The 18062-nt window shown below is 40.7% G+C and overlaps 1 protein-coding gene across 2 annotated transcripts in view; it reads left to right on the top strand.

Moving 5' to 3' along the window:
* Nucleotides 1-18062, top strand: part of PLEKHG1 (pleckstrin homology and RhoGEF domain containing G1) — a 132601-nt gene that overhangs the window by 81206 nt on the left and 33333 nt on the right. For both annotated transcript variants that reach the window (XM_030448142.1, XM_030448141.1), the window contains one exon: nt 3029-3567. In XM_030448142.1, coding sequence (XP_030304002.1) covers nt 3029-3567 — 539 coding nt within the window. The remainder of the gene's footprint in view (nt 1-3028; nt 3568-18062) is intronic.

Below are 18062 nucleotides of genomic sequence, written 5' to 3'. Positions count from 1 at the left end.
GGAGCCTGCAGCTGAGGCAGAAACTGAGGGATGGGCAGAACCAGGACTTGTCCCCAATCTCTGACTTCGATAGGAAGGCTTTAAAGTGTTTGGTATAGGACTTCCTAGCTGCCTCCTGTTTTTGTGCCATGCTGAAGTCCCTGGTCCTGTGTGTCCTGCCTTTCTGCTGGGTACATCAGCTGCCACTATCCAGGAGCAATGAGGTTCGGTGCCATCTGCATGGACCCTGAGAAACACATTTTCCTGGTTGGAGATGTAATGGGCAAAATTTTATCAGAAACTCTCCACAGAGAAGCCAAATAACCAATTTATGCCTAGCAGGGAAAGGAGCCAGAATGAAGTAAAAGAAGTTACTGTGAGGCTAGCAGTCAGGATGAGGCTTTGAGGGCAAAACAGCTCAAGATCTTAAATTACACCAAGCAAAGTGTTTGCTACTTGATGTAGAAACATACAGGAATAGTAATTTGTATGAAAAAAAATGGAGGTACTTGAGTCAATGGTGTTGTATGCATATAATTAGTCATGCCTAAGAGGTGCCTGGGGTTTGCCAAGGTCAGGGAGAATACAGGTGTTAAAGAGCAAGACCAACTTTTACAGATAATTCTGTTTTTTAATAAGTGATGACATTGTCATTGAACAAGAAAATAGGTTTTGTTTATTTTGTTATTCCAAGATATGTCCAAGATCTCCCTGTGCTTCTGGCTACAAGTATGTCTTACAAAAAACTACTTTTCAAGTTTATGCTGACTCAAGTTTCATTTACCTGATCTGTGTTTTGGTTGGGTTTTTTATATTAATGAGCCTGACAATGTTTGTGAAGCAAATATTATACTCTAATGCCTTCAGGTTATCTGAGAGGTGGATGCCTATCAGTGAAACAAGAAGAAAAGAGTGTGGAGCGATGGAACGTCACAGAAACCCTTTATTCCCCCTCCCCTCAAATGTGGCTAATCAGTTGCTTTTTTGTCATGTAATTTTAGTAAAATACCTTGGAGTAAGTTAGTGGAAGGATATCTTTGTTATCTTGTTTATCCTGTGCATTTTTCAATGGGGTTTACATCTGCACAGCAACATTGTGCTTTCTAACTGAACATGAAAAATGATCCAAAGCTGATAACAAAAATACATTCTTCCTTATCAAAAATGCATACTTTCTTATCACAAGAAATAGGAAAGCAAACATCTTTGTTCATACCCATTTAGAAACAAGAGAATTTCAATGTATTCTTCAATTTTAAATATTTACCTGATTTATTGCTTTATTTTATTTTGGAGTTTGTACTTGATGTGCTTTATTCAAGAAGGGTGCAAAAATAATGCTTTTGTGCTGCAAAATCAGAATTTGGATCAAAGACTATAGATTTTCAGGTATCAAGGTAAAGCCGGGGGTACAGAGGTGCTAAATCAGGTTTTTAATCTAATGGCCAGTTTCTGACCCATGTAATGAGCAAATTACTCTGTGTTAATTCCATGTGTTGCCTTGAGGGCAGTATTTATCCTTAACAGAAAGCTAATGCCATGATCACTGAAATGGCATTATTAATTACTCATCTACAAACAAAATCTTACATACTCAAGATGGGTGAAATAAGTAGAATATTCTTCTCTAGGCTTTTGTTTGTTTGCTTGCTTTGGATTGTTGTGGGGTTTTTGTTTGGATTTTTATTTCTTTGTCTTTCAATTTTATTTTAAAATAAATGGTACTTCTTGGTTTTGAAAAATGAGAGAGTGGCTTTCTGCCTGGAATGAATTTCTCTTTCCCCCACTCCCTACCCCAGGCCAGCTGCAGCTGAAGTGATGTCAGGGAGGTTTCTGCTTGTAATTGCATAGCAAGTCTGCCTCAGTTTAAGAAAGGCCACCTTAAAGTTTGGGCGGGTTTAATTTGCAGTTTACTGGCTTTCTGGTTTCTTTACTGAAACTGCTGTCTAGAGCTGTAATTGCTGGTATCATTTTTGAAAAATGAGGTTTTCCCTGGAGTAAAATAAGAACTAGCTAACACTGTGTGGGCAGTTTCAGGACTGCTTTTCCTCCTAAATTGTTACAAGTTTCACTTTTTCGTGGCACAGATAATCTGGAATTCTTTGAGTTTGTGGCAAGATTTTTTGGGTAGACAGTTCTTACTGAAACAAATCTTTGAAGTATTGCATTTACCTGCAGCTGCTTTTACAGACTCTCACAATGCATTACACGCAACTTGGCCAGAGAGAAATCTGCATTGCATCGTGGACAGTCTCCTGCAGAGCATGTAGGCAATAAAAAGAAAGCAGACTTGAAAAGTCAACACCTTACTTTGTTCTTGCACTGATTTGAAAAACAGCTTTGGGTCAGTTCAGCGGGGGGTAATATCCTGGCTTGAGCTGAACAGTTTTAGAATGACTTATTTTCCCAGTAGAAAACTGAATTATTTGGCAGCACTCTTTCCAGAGGGAACTTTTTGTTTTGTTTTGTTTTCAGAAGCTACATTATTTTCATTGGGAAATGATTCCAATTTTTGTGTCTTTGTACAAGCCACCAAGCTGGTAATTGATAATTGCCTTCAGTTTTTGTTTGACTGTTGACCTTACAGTATTCAAAATGAAAGGTACTGTCTGGTATCACTGTGTGATCCCTGAGTTTTCCAAAGACTCCAGACCAGGGTTAGTGCTCAGCTTGGACATAGCAGGAACTGCTACTGACAGCATTATTTTTAACCTTAGGGAAAATCTTTGAGTGTCATTTCTCTCCTGTTGGTGAGCCCCGGACACTGCAAATGTTATAATCAAGCCCAGCACAGTGGCACAAGGACATGCTAGGGACATGGATGTGAGCAAGAGACCTGGTGCCTGTGTAGCAGCCCCACTGGGGGACCCCCCCCCCCCACATGCAAAGCATTAGAGCCGCAGTCACCCCCAAATCGTGCTGCTCTGGTTGCTTTTTAACTAAAAGTTGTGGCTGTTTTGTATGCAAAAACCTGTGAAAGTATCTGTTGTCAGATTTTGTGTTATATGGAGCAGCAACACTAAACCTATTTCTTCTGTTTATTTTTTAGATGACTTCCACTTACCTCTTGATGTTTTACCAGCCGTGAGGGACACACTGGACTCCAAGGCAAAAGGGGAAGATTTGCACAAGGAGACCAGACCTTTCTGCTACTGTGAAAAAAAAACCATGGACCTGTCAGACAGTGACCGTCCTGTCAGCTTTAGCTCCACTTCTTCCTCTGCTTCCTCTAGGGACAGCCACTGCTCCTTTGGAAGCAGAATGACCTTAGTTTCAAACAGCCACTTGGGCTTGTTTAACCAGGATAAAGAATCGGGTGCCATCAAGCTAGAACTGGTTCCAGCCAGACGATTTTCAAGCAACACACCATGCAAAAACTCCCCTATGGAGCAAGAGGATCCTGAGGAAAGCCTTGAAAAAAGGCTAAGCATTCCAAGGAAAGCAGAACCAAAAGGAGTGAGCAAAAACTGTGCGATGTCCCTGGTCACAGAGCCCACCAGTCCCAAGCTCCTCTACGTAGACAGAGTTGTCCAAGAGATTCTGGAGACAGAGAGGATGTATGTGCAGGATCTGAAAAGCATTGTGAAGGTAGGAGTCTTGGTTAGGATGGTGTTAATTGTTCCATAATGCTATTTTTGTGCATTGTTTGATTTCACAGTAGGACAGATGGACCTGACAATGGAATTGGCATGTGCTGGTCTTTATATATTAGTGTAACATCATTGTTCTCATGTGTTTCTAGTTTTTATTCGACAGGATAAATCTAAGCTGTTACTATGTGTTCATGAGAAATAACAGAAAAAAGCATTCTATAGTTGACAGTGGTAGTCAACAAAGAGTGGTAAACACTTTGCAGTAATGTTCATAAACAGGAAGTACAGTGCTGTTTCCTAGAACATATAACATGAAGCAGAAAACTTGTCTGCCCCTTTATATGCTTTATCTGAAGGGGTCTCACGTATTGATTATTTTCCCCCTCACCTGATACTTGTCTTGTGTTCTTTTCTGCCTTTTTCTCTCATCTTTCCATGCAGCTTATAGCTGCAATCTATTCACTTTGTGTCCTTGGCCTCTAGTATTGAAGATGGCATGTGTTTTTGCTGGAAAACCCTGTCGTTTGACTGTAACATGAAGGAATTATGTTTTCTTTAGTACTAATTCTGAATGAGTGGTGCTAATAAATGCTACACTCATTTTGTAAGATTTTGTCGAATCCTCATCATTACAGGTGAAAAGTATTTTTGGGTTTTCCTTTTCTGGTACTGGAAAAAATCTGGATGAGTCCTTTTGTGAGTTGTTCACTCACTTCATGTACTTGTAACCGTGCCACCAGAGTCATGTTCTTTTGTGTTTTTGAAGAGGCTGGTTAAGTCACTTGGATGTTGTTTGAAGTCTACAGACTTAACCTGTGTGTGATTACCCATAAAGGAATGTTTATTGGGAGATGCATGTTGAATGCTCTGTTTATAGAATATATAGTTTTAGGTAGGTGTATGACATTATCTGCACAAGGATATACCAGTCAGCTGGGGACACTCTTCCTACTTAGAGTTCCAGGCCACTTGGTCCATCTCCCAAGCAATGAGCAGGGAAAGCAATGCTAAGGCTTTGACAACACAAATGTGCATCATGATTAAACAGCCTTCCCCCCTTCCCAGAATTCTCACAAAGAGGAATTGTTCTGCAAGACTTCATTGGTTTTTGTAGTTGCTGCTGTTTCTCTACATTTTCCTCTTCCTTAAGTTTCTTTCTGGAGTGTATATGGTTGTCATAAGCTGCAGAAGCAAGCCAGGAGATGCTTTCTGATATCCAGCCTAATCCTCTCCTGGTGCAGGCCATGCCCTATTGTCCTGTCACTGGTTGCTTGGGAGAAGAGCCTGACTCCCACCTGACTACAACCTCCCTTCAGGTAGTTGTAGAGAGTGATATGATGACCCCTGAGTCTTCTCTTTTCTGGGCTAAACAACCCCAACACCCTTATCCTCTCCTTATAAAGACTTTCCCGAGTTCCTTCAGTAGCCTTGTTGCCCTCCTCTGGACCCACTCCAGCACCTCAATGTCCTTCTTGAAGGGAGGAGCCCAGAACTGTCCACAGTACCCGAGGTGAGGCCTCACCAGTGCTGAGAACAAGGGGAGAATTGCATCCCTACTCCTGGTGGCCAGGATGCCATTGGTGCTCTGGGCTACCTGGGCACACTGCTGGCTCATGTTCAGCCCGTTGTCAACCAGTACTCCCAGGACCCTCTCTGCTGGGCCACTCTTCCCCCAGTATGTAGTGCTGCATGGAAGCATGTGCCAAGAAGGATGTTACAGAAGAGATCCTTTCATATGCTTCTTGGGATTCTTTTCTCCATAAGTTGCCTTAGCAATGCTGAAGTCATTTACCTAACCACGGGTGGTGGCTGTGAGAAGGATAAGGAGGCTCCACAGACATCTGCAGGAGTGTCGCAGCCTTACAGGGTTTGATTATCTCAGCCTCTATAATTTGAGGTCATTAGCGTGGCAGCCAGCTGACTGGTGCTGAGCCACGGTGAGATGAAGGGGAAGCAGCTTGATCTGTCTTATTTTCCAGATAAACATGGGTAAAAAATTGGCAGCTGGTTAGGAAATAGGATGAGAAATGGGAAAAGGGAAGCTGGGGAAGGGTCAAAGGACAACTGCTGCTCAAGTTGGGAACTGAAGAGATACACAGAGGGTGGGAGCTGGTGGAGGAAGGCATAAGCAAATGACCAGGGCTAAGTGGAGAGAGAAAATTGTTAAAGATAAAACAATATGAGGAAATGAGAGAAAACCCAGGAAGCAGAGAGTTGAAAGGAGTATAAAACTGGTTGGAACCAGAGCTCTCTAGTGAGTTTTGCAGCTGACTGCAATACAACAGCTTATATAGACAAACTAAAAATAGTAAGAAGGGTTTTTTTTTATTTTGGGGTGGAGTGGTTTTTTGGCAGGGGAAGGGAGGGAGGAAAAGAGGCAGGGCAACCCAGGTACAAAGAGCTAAGAGCTGAAGAGATGTCAGACTGGGAAGGGCATAAGAATAAAATGGGAGAAATGAAGAGGTACTATTTTAGTTGCCCTCTGCCCCCAGCTGAGAACTACCTGTAGTGGATTTAGTTAGCTAGAGATTTAATCGATTTGCTTTTCAAACCCTGGTACACTTTAAAAGACTGTGTTCTTACTGTTGTTTACACTTTGAAACAGGTTCTAGAGCTAGAGCTGGGAGGGTGTCAAAACTTAGCTCCCTGAATCCACTCTCTAAATTTTTGGTGTAATGCTAAGCATGTTTGCATGTGGGACAGAATAAAGCTTTTGGGGGTTTTGGAGGTAATTTTAATAATTTTTTTGGGGGGGTGAGGGGAGGAAGAGCTGGTGGGACTTTGTTGGGCTTGTTTTGTTTTTAATGCATCCACACTCTTTCCCATTACTGAGATAATTAACAAATATCTTAAAAAGGATGGGACCCAGCATTAACCCTTGAAATATGCCACTAGCTACCGTCCTCCCTCTTTGATCACCCTTAGGGCCCATCCATTCAGCCAGTTTTCAATTAGCCTCACTGTCTCCTTATCCAACCCATCCTTCATCAGCTTTCTATAGGGATCTTATGGGATACAGTGTCAGAAGTCAAGGTAGAAAATGCTCACTGCTCTCCTCTTATACTGAGCCAATTATTTAATCATAGAAATGAGAAGTCAACTTCCACTTTATGAATGCACGCTAACTGTTCTTGATTACCTTTTTGTCCTTCATGTGCCTGAAACTGGATTCCAAGATGAATTGTAGACACATGTAAAGAACATACACAGCTGCACACAAACAACCCACTAATGCACGTGTTGTTAAATTGCATGAAGTATCCTGGTGCTAATCATCTTATCCAAAGTTAGCTCACTAAGAATTAGCCTAGCATAGTATTTTGGGAAGTGTCCTTTCAGCCTATATTATCTTTAGAAAATGTAGAGTTATAATGCTTGACATAGAACACTAGAGTGAATGGAGGAAAACACAATTTTGCTCTTTCTGATGCTTTTGTGACCTAATGCTGTTAGGTCATTAATAAGTAAATAAAAAATAAGCTTAAAAAGCATTACCTCTATTGGCTTTTGACTGTCTGAGTAATCTTTGTTCTTAATGCCAGGGTGCTAGACAGTTGTCGAAATTGACTTCACAGGATGTGGCTAATATGGTCTTTACCAGATAAAGTAGACCTTCTGAGATTCTCCAGCTTTCTTTTAAATTGCTGATAAGAAGTATTTAATGGATTTAAGATGAGTGAAAGGAAGCCATGTGAGCACTATTTGGCTCCCTTTGTCCCAGGGTATGCTTTAAAACCAACTGCTTTTCTAGTCAAATCCAGACATTTTGCACTGTAACAAAGAGCAAACTTTTCCATTGTTTGATATGTTTTATCAGATGATCAGTTAAGTATAATTATTTTTTCTTATTAGTGCAGCTTGAAGTGTTCAGGGCAAGTTTGTGATGAGAAATCTGATACCTCTGCTTCCTGCTTGTCATGCTGACAGGTATGCTGGCTGGGGCAGAATCTGCTGACCTTCTCTTCTTCAGGAGCCAGCCCAGCTTTTTCAAGTAGTAATTTAGTTAGAACAGGCATAAACTTCAATTAGAGTAGCATACTGGGGTAATATTTCTTGAGTAAGATGCTGTCCCTGAGTTTCTTTTAAAAACACATTTTGCTTTTGTGGTTCACAGGAGTCAGAAGCCCATATTAATAATACATACAGATGTCGGTAACTGGAAAATGAGATAGGCATATTTGTGTTTTACCTTTGCAACATGAGTAATGCAAATGAACTGTCCTAGTGCCTGCATCTGTCATGTTACAATAAATGCACTGTCACAATGATATCAGTACATTGAGAACATCTAGATCCCCACTGCATGAATGTCAGCCATTTGACATAAGAACTCCTATCAGTAAAATAATGCCAGTAAAAAGTTACTTCCTACAGTAACTGTAGGGGAGTGAAGAATGCATTTTCAGGACGTTTCACAAATGCTTTATTCAAGCAGAGATTGATCTTAAAGAATCTTGAACTCCATCTGTAATCTGGGAGACTTCTTTTGTGTGAATAACTTCCTCTACTCTTTCATTCCAAATGTGACAATTTTCAAACCATTCCTTCTGGGCTAGTTGAAGTCTCTCTCCTATCTCCCCTCCAAATTTTTTGTCCCTCACCCCTTTTTTCAATGTTTAAGACTCCTCATTCAGCCCTTTTTACTTAGGAAGTCTCATTCCCCTCTGTACAGTCTTCTGCCTACAGCCTCCCCACCCATCTATCCTTATCCTTATTTATTCTCTCAACAAATCTCATCCTCATCCCCTGTCAGTCCATGTTGTCTCAGTTCCTCTTTATCACTTTTAAGTTTTTCTCTTTCCCATGATTGTAATGTCTTCTGAATTGATATGTCTCTCTGTAGTTATTTTGGCAGGTCTGAAGTCACTTAAATAACTTGTCACAATCTTTCTGCCAGGTCTGTATTAGTTCTTACTCTGTACTTCAGCTTTTTGTTCAGTCTTTATTTTCTTCTGACATAGTTTTCATCACCAGTCCTAAATTTTCCACCCTCTTAAGTTCTGGAACATTGAGTCTCCAGCTCCTGGTGTCCATGAAGCTTTGTTCCCGTTTTCTCCTTCTCATCTTTCTGTAGGATTCCTCTGACCTGAAACTGCACAGGACTCTTCTCGACATTGTGTAAGGTTTCCAGAAGTTCACTGAAGACACAGGACCAATCTTTCCACTGCTCTTGCTTTAGAGGAGCAGATTTGATCCAGATGTGACTGTCAGCATCTGAAAATAGCAGTTGTGGGTTAAGACCTTGTGAAGCCTGAGCTGAAATATGCGATGAACCATTGCTAAATATTCCTGCTGGGGATATGTGCATTTGAAGTGTTTCATCTTCTTTCCTGCCTTCCACACTCATCTTCCCCCAAATGGTGAAAAATGGGCAGATTTTGACGAAGACAACAAAAGGCATACTCTTGGAAACAGTCTCCATGCTTTAGTTTGCTACTGCCAATTCTTGAGATGTATTGGTAGGGTTCATATCCCTTCTAGTTAGCCTGGAGATGCTTGTCTTCTCTGGGGAAAGGTCACCAAAATTTTTCAACGTAAGCAAAGGAAAAAAAGGTGTTCTTTTTCAAAAAGGCCTGAGGGAATAATGCTTTTGCTGGAATTTCCTAAAACAGCTCAGTAAAGAGGCAGGTTTCTGACATGGAAAGATTCACCCAAGGTGAGCAAGTCTGTTGAGGTTATACCCCTTGACAGCATGGGAAGAAGCCATATAAGGGTAAATATTTGACATTTGTAGTAGAGAGGTGTTGTGGCACCAGTGATTAAGGGAAGCTCTTTTGAGATGAAGTCAGTATCAGAGTTTTATTGTTTCCAGTTTCCTGCCTTCCACTGATGTGGTTAAAGGATATCTTTCTCTGTGTTTTAGGCAGCTAATTTTTAAAGACAATGCTGAAGGCTGCCTGTGTGCATTCTCACTCCTTGCAGTATGTTGCACGTAAAGATGTTACTTTGGAAGACTGCCTCTGTTTCACAGCTCCAAATTCTGGCACTTGCCAAAAATAAATGGTTTGATTCTCATAACTGCCCTTTGTGAGCATTATGTACATGAGGAATTTGCAGGGTCCTTCAATGGAAAGTTCATTGAGTGTTACTGAGAAGACTGTGATGTGAGAGCTTGTACCAGTCCCTCCTGTATAAGCATCATGCATTTTATGGTGCTGCTGTAATCATCAGACTGTAACAATAGCATTCTTCTGGGTTTTGGGGGGTTTTTTTTGGTTTTCATCACTTTTATTTCAGGAAGTATAAGTGAAATCAACTGTGCTGTGTGGTGTCACAATTAGTATTTTTGTTCAATCCATTAAGGGCAGAAAGAGCAATGCCTCCATTCCATGTATAGGCGCTGCTGGTTTGCAAATCAAGCAGTCTAGTCTGGCTGGCAAAGATTGCTGACATACTCGGTTTATTTGTCTTAAATCTTCATCACAAAATTGAGAATGCAGGTGATGAGTGCATGATTTTTAGGCGGTTTACTTTTTATCTTGTTACAAACAGAGTGATGATTTATAAACAGGTTCTCTTCTCTGCCAGCTGCAGTCTGTTCAATTCAGAGAGAAAATGCTTTTACTTTAAAGTAAGATTGTGATATTTAGAGTGAATATCACATTAAATTGTGATGAAAATATGTCTTGCTACAACATTAAAAAGCAGTTAAAGGCAGGTTAGCACACATTCTCTTTTTTTCTGACTAGGGTTTGAATCTTATGCATTTAGAAGATACGGACAAGCAATTTAAGTTAGGTGCAAAACAAATATTATGACCATGACAGTGATAACTTTAACTGTGATTAGTATTTGATACACTTCTGAGCTGATGAACCTTCTCACTGCATTGCTTTTTCACCCATGAAGGAAGATCTGTGTCTAATTCTGATCGAATTCCACAGGGAAAGCAGTACCAATTCATGCAGCGAAATGTTCCACTTAATAAAAATCTGTAGTAAATTTAGAAGCAGATGTATTGGAGAATGTCAACGTTTTGTTTTTTTCCTGGAGTTATTTAAAACTCAGGACCATAATCCACACTGGAGACTGTTGAGAGGTGGGTTTCTAGCAACACTACTTAGGTATGTTATGGAATGGGTACCTTTAAGGAAATCCCTAAAGCAAATCAGAACTTAGTTCTTCTGAGGTGGTAGGACTATTGAGCTTTCACTTCAGACTTCTTGCTTCCTGGATGTGAGCCCTATTAAGCATCCTAAAGCAACCTAAAGTAATGGAAGTACACACAAATTGTTGTTCGTGTATTTGTCATAAATAGCTGTAGATTAGGTAAATTAACTAAGATCTTGAAACTATAAGATCTTGAAGAAAAACATTTTGGCAGCAATGTCTGCCTTAGTCTTCTCATCATCTGTATCTTTAAATGAAACCAACACAGAAGCAGAAGCAAAACCAAAGATCTGTATTTCTGGGATTAGAAGGATTCTGGATTTGGAAAAGATGATTTATAGCAGCACAATAGGAATATATTGTGTTGTGAAGGACCAGATGTAACTAAAGAAGAATGAGAAGTAACCAAACACAACACTTAAATGGTAAAGTCAACTGCCTATGTATGAACAGGGAGCTGTTTGTAAACTAACCTCACACAAATTTTGCAAAGCCAGGGTTAAATATACTGATGCATGTTATTTCTTATCTACATTATCGCTATACTTGGTCTTATTTCTGCTGGTAACATTCATAAATGTCTTTCAGTTGGCACATTCCCAAGGATTTGAAAGATGCTAAATAAAATCTCATAGCTACCTTGTGTTTTCACTACCTCTGCTTTGCATCTGGTTCTTTTCTTACAACTAGCTTGTAGAAACTTGCTGGGACAGGGATGGCTTTTGTCAGGTGATTGTTGAGCTTCATCCTCTATGGCTGGAACTGCAGACATCAAGACTGCAGAAGCATCTAGCTATAACTTTTGTTTGGTGTAAGGTCAGCTCTGTGTATGGTCAGCACACAAGAGTGTGTTATACTGTGGTAATAAGTGAACTGTCTACAAATGTACAGCAAGCCTTTCTCAAGCTCTGGGTGGAAGAAAAGCATTAGGAATGCCTGCTGCTCTTCCAGGGAGCTGCAGAACTACCAAAAAGCCTCTCTGCCACTGCTCTTGCCCTCCCTTTTCTTGCATTAGGGTCAAAATCCCTCAACTGTGCTGTTTGCAACCACCTACCCACTTTCTAAATGCTTATTAATATAGATAAAAGGGTAAAAGTTAATATTCTGCTCCAGTAAGATTTATTCTTTTGGGAGGGAGGAGCCAAAGGGAAGATGTAGTTAAATGTTGAGTATTCCATTAAGAGTCCTGGTGGTGGGCAGGGAGCTCCTGGAGGGAAACTTTGCTCCTGTGACTGCGCTGAGGCTGGAGCCAGAGGTTGTGTGCCCTGGGTGTGATTTACAGAGCCCTTCTGAAATTCAGAATTTAACCAGAGATCTGTTCACCTCTGCCCTCCAGCTTGCTGTTGCTCATTGTCACTGAATGAGGACTTGAAAGAGCACAGCAGCAGCTCTGAGAAGGTTTGTAGAGGGTGGACTGTAAAACTGGGAGGAATAGATCTGAGAGCTGAGAGGCAGGAGAGAGAAAGTACAGCTTATCTTGTGAAATTTTTTGTAAGTATTAATATATGATGATACTTCTTTTTTTAGAATGATTGGGATTTCTGTAAAGAAATTTCAGAATTTGGAAATGAACCTCAGCCAAAAAATGTCTGCCTTTCCATCTAGACTGGTGATTTCTAAAGTTTTATTTGCTTATTATGGCCATTTCCATATTCATCCATGGAAATATTGACCGCTTTTAAATTTTTTGTTATATTTATATCATTGTTTTAAAATATTACTTGTCACAGAGCAGTGTTCTAGTATTCCATGACCTTTAAGCCTGAAAGCTTAACAAACCACATGGAAGTCTCTCTTTTCCACTCTTACCACTCCCACGAATTAGGGTGTGGAAGTAGCTGCTATATTTTGTGGTTTCATGAGAAGACCATTTTGCAAATAAGATACTTTTTAAAGAGTTTTCACTCGCAAACCACCCACTACTATAAGCTTACATTTAATTACTGTTCAAATACTAATAATAAAAGTTAAGTTTATCCTTAAGTTTCTGGGAGTCATGTGGTTACTAAGGTTAGGATATATGCGTGTTTAGGATGTGTGCAGATTTTCTCCATTACGTTGGGTTTGCATCTTCATTCTTTGGAAAACAGACTCTTGCCATTTCCCTTCTTGTGTTCTAAAATAAACATTTATCTTCTGGAATGTCTCCTTTAACTTGTAAGCATATCACGATCTCTTTTAAAAAATGTTAGCATTCATTTGCCTTACAAATTGGAGAAAGTTTATTTAACAAGACAAAGGTCTACAACACAAGTATCAGGTTCCTTTCCTGGGGTGATTCACACATTCAAAGGCTAAATATGCTGTAATAAATCTCTGTGTTTTGCTTGAATATGGTTCAATAAGGTTATAATCAGACAAACTAAACTGTATTGTGAGAGTTACTTTATATGTGTCCTGATGAACTTTGAGATTATTATTTTTTAAAAATTTATAATTATTAAACATTTTCAGCTGGTACTTTATAAAAAAGCTCTAGGTTATTGAATGATGGTGATTGACAATGATAATGTCAAGGCTCATCTGAAACCCTTAGATTTAGAAATCTTTTAGAGCACTTAATTCATCTGCCTAGCAACCTCAAACAGTTTGATATCCTGATTACTGTTTAATGTCTTCATTTTACTGTTCTCATTACTGTATCTTATTTTTGTTGTGCTTCCTCTTAACTTTAGGAAGTTGGTAGTTGAGCACCTCACATAGCTCTTCAATGAAATGTCAGTAAACTACTGATAGGACTTGTTCTTATCCCATGATCTCCATCCTTTCTCTGAACTTCCCTCTCACAGTGTGCCTCTGAGCAGTAATTCTGAGCACCAGCTTTTTGGAGAAATTCCTGTAGCTCTAAGGTAGCAGTGGGTGCTGGCTGATACCTGAAGATAAATATGGGATGTGGGTTTAATCTAGTGGGTTGCAACTTCAATATTGTAGTGTACTGAAATGTCCAACTGGGATCACATGTGAATTTCTGTTCCTGGTGATTTACTTATGCTTTCTTGACAGATGGATGATGGAAAATGTAGGGTACCTGTCTGTGTAAAATCCATGAACCCCAGTTACTTTTAGAGCATCTCTATCAAATTACAGTTTGATTTAATTGACAGCCTGTCTTCCAAAGTAGTGTTTTAAGGGAAGAATTTTCAACATCAAATTCCTGCAGTTGAACAGGAGAATATTACTGAACTTTGATTGTGTTTCATTAGAGCAAAAATTCACTTCAGCGTAGAAGTCAAAAGCCATGAAAACAGTCTAGGTGAGCAGGCTTTCAGGGTAACCCTGAACCAGCTGATGGCAGGTTTTGATGCTCCAGAGAGCATCCTAGACACAAAGCTCCTTCTAAAGTAGCTCATGAGACAGAGACAACAGAAGAAAGCATGCATTGGGGGAAAAAAAAAAAAACAAAAAAAACCCTGCGGTGGTGGAGCAGATATTGTTGGACATGTGGCTCCTTTTGTTCCAGTCCTAGGAACAGTCTTTGGGGCAGTGCTGGAAGCTGACATGGGCATCCTAGGGCAGGGCAAAAGGGTGTGCAGAGCCTGCTTTAGGGGCTTGTAAGGGAGAACCCCCAGCTGCAGAAAGCTCTGCTCCTACCCCCCAGCCCTGCAGAGGGGCAAGACTGTTGTGCTAGCCCAGGAAGCCTGGGGATGAACTCTGTTCAACAGCCTAAGGAGTGCTGAGGGACTTCTTTCCATGGCTCAGTTCTGGGGACTAGCCGTGCTCTGACAACTTGTCCTGTGACAAGATCTCCTGACTGCTACTCTGTTGACATTGATGTGCCCTAGAAATTTCTGACTTTGTGTACAACTCCATCTGTGCTCATGTTCTGCTCAGGCACAACTGTTGAAAGGCAGCCTAAAGCAAAGAAAGCATGCGTTTTAGAGGTGCAAGGCGTAGTGTTAGGACTCAGGAATTCCTCGCTGCTAATTTGGGCTCACACGTACTCCCCCTGTGGCTTTCCATGCATGTGGGTAAAGCTGAGTGAAACTACTAGGGGTCACTGCTTCCAGACCTTTAGTATCTGTGGATGGAGCAGTGTTTATCATATGTAACGTAGGTGAGGAAGTTATGTTGATTATAGAAAATGTGCTAATCAGGAATAGCTCAATGAAAAAAAATTTTTTCTTTCCCTTTTCTTCTGTAGCTAAAATTTAAGTTAATGCTGTTAACTTTAACTTATTTGCAGAACTGCAACTGTGGAAAGGATAGGGAGTAGTCTCTCAGATCACCTTACTCTGCTATGTTGAACAGTGGAAAGAAAACTTAAATGTGCTTCTCTAATTTTAGTCTTTCCTCATACCATGTTCTCACAAGTGCTCTCACCATCAATCTTTGTCCTTCCTGCATGCAGTCAGGAAAGCATCGTCTTACTGTGTCACGCCTGCTGTGTTGCTGTTATCCACAGCACTGCATGTCTGAATGGGGTAGTTCTGAGGAAGCTGGTCATAAACCCAGGTGAGTGCACTGTGTCTTCCTCTGCTACCTCCTCCTGGAGCCTGGGCAGAGGACTGATGCCACTGAGATGGACTGCTGCCTGTTCAGAGACTCTGTTCTTCTGCAGAGATCAGAGAAGAACATCTATTACAAACCACATCTAGTAGCAGACTGTGTAAGGCACAGGGATTACTTTATCCGTTCCCGTTTGGAGGCTTGCTGGCTGTCAGTGGTGGGAGGTATTCTTACTCTTCTCCCTTGCTGACAAGGTCAGTGCTTTGGATCCCACCTGCAACTCCCATGGGAGCTTTTTGCCATGAGGGTCAGAGGTTTGCTTGCACTGACAACTGGCAGTCTTGTCTGCAATGTACTGAGAGGGGTGAAGCAAATGGGAAGGAGGGGTAGGAAATGCATGGAGCCTGGGAGCTTTCTGCTCCTGTTGCTGAAGCAAGCAGAGGAGGCCACATCTCCAAGTCTGTGATGTCCTCAGAAAGACCCTGGCTTTGCCTTTCAGTGGGTGGCTTCATGTAGCCCGAGACAGTGCTGGTCTTTTGGCCTTCTCTGTTCTCTGGCTGCTGTTAGGATTTTCTTGCTTCCAATGTCTTTAAAAAAAACCCCACACCACCCACCAAATACCATTCCATAGCTCCCCCATTTTCCACTAGAAGTAGAAAGACATGCTAGGTTAAATAAAGAATTTCCTTCTTTATTTAGGTTTCTGGTTTTATATGTAAAAGAGCTGTATGGTGGTGGGCAATGCAAGGGGTTTTTGAGGCTTGATTTACTGGCATCAATAATGTGCGACATCTACAAGAGAAAAAAATGCAGTTCTGATTTTTATGGCACTCAAACTAAACTCTATCTACAGCTAGAAATAGCTTATATTGTTAAATATAAGTATTTAGCTGAATTAGCCTACTCTATGACAATGTGTCTGTGTTACTTGCAGCCTGGCTTAGTGGTTGTGTTACACATGTGGGAACTGGAGAAACTTGCTGCTTGGTAGCAAATTCTCACAAAGTGTTTTAGGGTTGATATGGGAAGGAGATGAATTTGATTTAGGTCTCAGTCAGTCCTCGGACTCATCTAGCTAAAGGAACCAAGCAAGAAAGCCAGGTATGTTTGGTTTCCAACTGCACCTTTGTATGGTACAGCTGTACTTAAAATAATTGAAGAGCTGCAGTGAGCTGCTGTGATGAGAATTCACATCCTTGGCCACCTGTTGTGGATAGTATGCTATTTTTTGACCCAGAAGGCATTCAGGGTATGTTTCTGTACATGCCAGATAAATCCATAAATGAATAGTAAGGAAAAAAAAATATAAAAATTGATTCTAGTTTTACAAGGCAGTGGGGCTTTTACCAATTTTTTAGCATTAACATGTCAATATTACCATTAATATTACTTGGTTTTATGTGTAATTTTCACATTGTCACATTAATGGTTGACATTATTTATTATTGTTAAGCCTGTAGTCTGATTTTAAAGCTAAGTGTGTGTCTGTCTTTGAAGGGAAACCTGGGTGTCTAGATAAAAATGTTCCACTAATTTGCGTTTAGTCTCTGAAGTTTGGTCATGAAAAAAATTTGTTTGATCAATGTGAAGATATTTTTTTTCTTGTTTTGTCTTTTGCTTGGTTTTCTCTTGTTTCCAATTCATATATTTGTATTTTTAGCCTCTGAGGTTATATTGTCATGGTTTTGTTCTCCCAGAGATCTTTCTTGTGTGATTATAGAGGAGATGGTAGTCAGGATGTGCAGCTTCTAAAAGACATGCTTCTGATGGTCTTGTGATCAAAGGCAAATGTCAAACAACAAGCAAGGCAGGCAGGGAAGTCTGGGAAGACTCTTACAGTTTTTGGAGAGTTTCAGAGAATGGCATGGGAAAAGTGTGGAATACCATTAGAAGAAGACCTTGCTCCTTAAATCAACCCAAAGGAGACTGCTAATTTTTTTTCTTCTATAAAGTAAATGCAGTGGTTTTGCCATAAATGCAAAGAAGCAATAAAAGACTGGTGAAGGCAAAGGTTGTAAACAAATCATTCAGTGCTGACAGAGGGTCCACAGATGCTGACAAGGAACAAATAAAGTGAATAAGGTCTGTACTCTTTTCTGATAAATTTCATTGATTTCTGCACCATGTCATTACAGCTGCAGCCTGCCCTGTTATCTCGTAGCTCCAAACCTTTCATTATGGCTTCAGATGATAACAGCTGTTGATGCGCTGCAAGAGGCTGCAGTGACTACCATGGGGGTAAAGTACCGTTTACTAAGAAATAATTAGGAAAAACCCCATGGCTGTGTAGCTTTGATCTACCTGTGGTGCTGGCCTTGCAGAGGACATTATATGCCAATACTGCATCTGTTTCCTGGATAAGTTCCCGAAGCCCATACGAGACCACACATACTCTGTGAAACAGTGTAACTAGAAGGGTCCCACTGGCTGTGTCTGTGCCAAGTGCTGTGCTGTGCATGGACTTCATCAAAGAACTGTGTCAGGAGTGTCCAGTGTTCACCTCTTGCAGACAACCATGGATATCTGAAGCTTTTTGCTGCTGTGACTACCCTGCTGTCAGTGCTATGTCAGGCAGTTTGTGTCTAGCTCAGGTATCTGCTTACACGTGTCACAGCAGCATGGACATGTCTGTAGCTGTCAGACTTTTACAGCCCTCAAGTCAGTAATAAAACAAAAACAAAACAAAATAAAACAAAAAAACCATGAAAGCAGTCCCAAATCCTGCATGTTTTCCTAATAGTATGAGGTGAGATAGAAGGGGCCTCTGAATGCCAAGCATCTGAAGCACATAACCATCTCCTTTTACTCTAGGTAGGCACAAATCCAGGCATTAGTTTCTGGTTTGTTTCTGGTCCTGATGCTAGGAGAAGAGGGTCTGAAGCACAGTCTCAAGGAACTTATTAGCAAACGCAAGCACAAGCAGTGGGTGTGTGG

The sequence above is a fragment of the Calypte anna genome, chromosome 3 (genome assembly GCF_003957555.1).
Source record: "Calypte anna isolate BGI_N300 chromosome 3, bCalAnn1_v1.p, whole genome shotgun sequence".
Classification (NCBI taxonomy): domain Eukaryota; kingdom Metazoa; phylum Chordata; class Aves; order Apodiformes; family Trochilidae; genus Calypte; species Calypte anna.
This window is presented reverse-complemented; position numbering and strand designations above follow the sequence as displayed.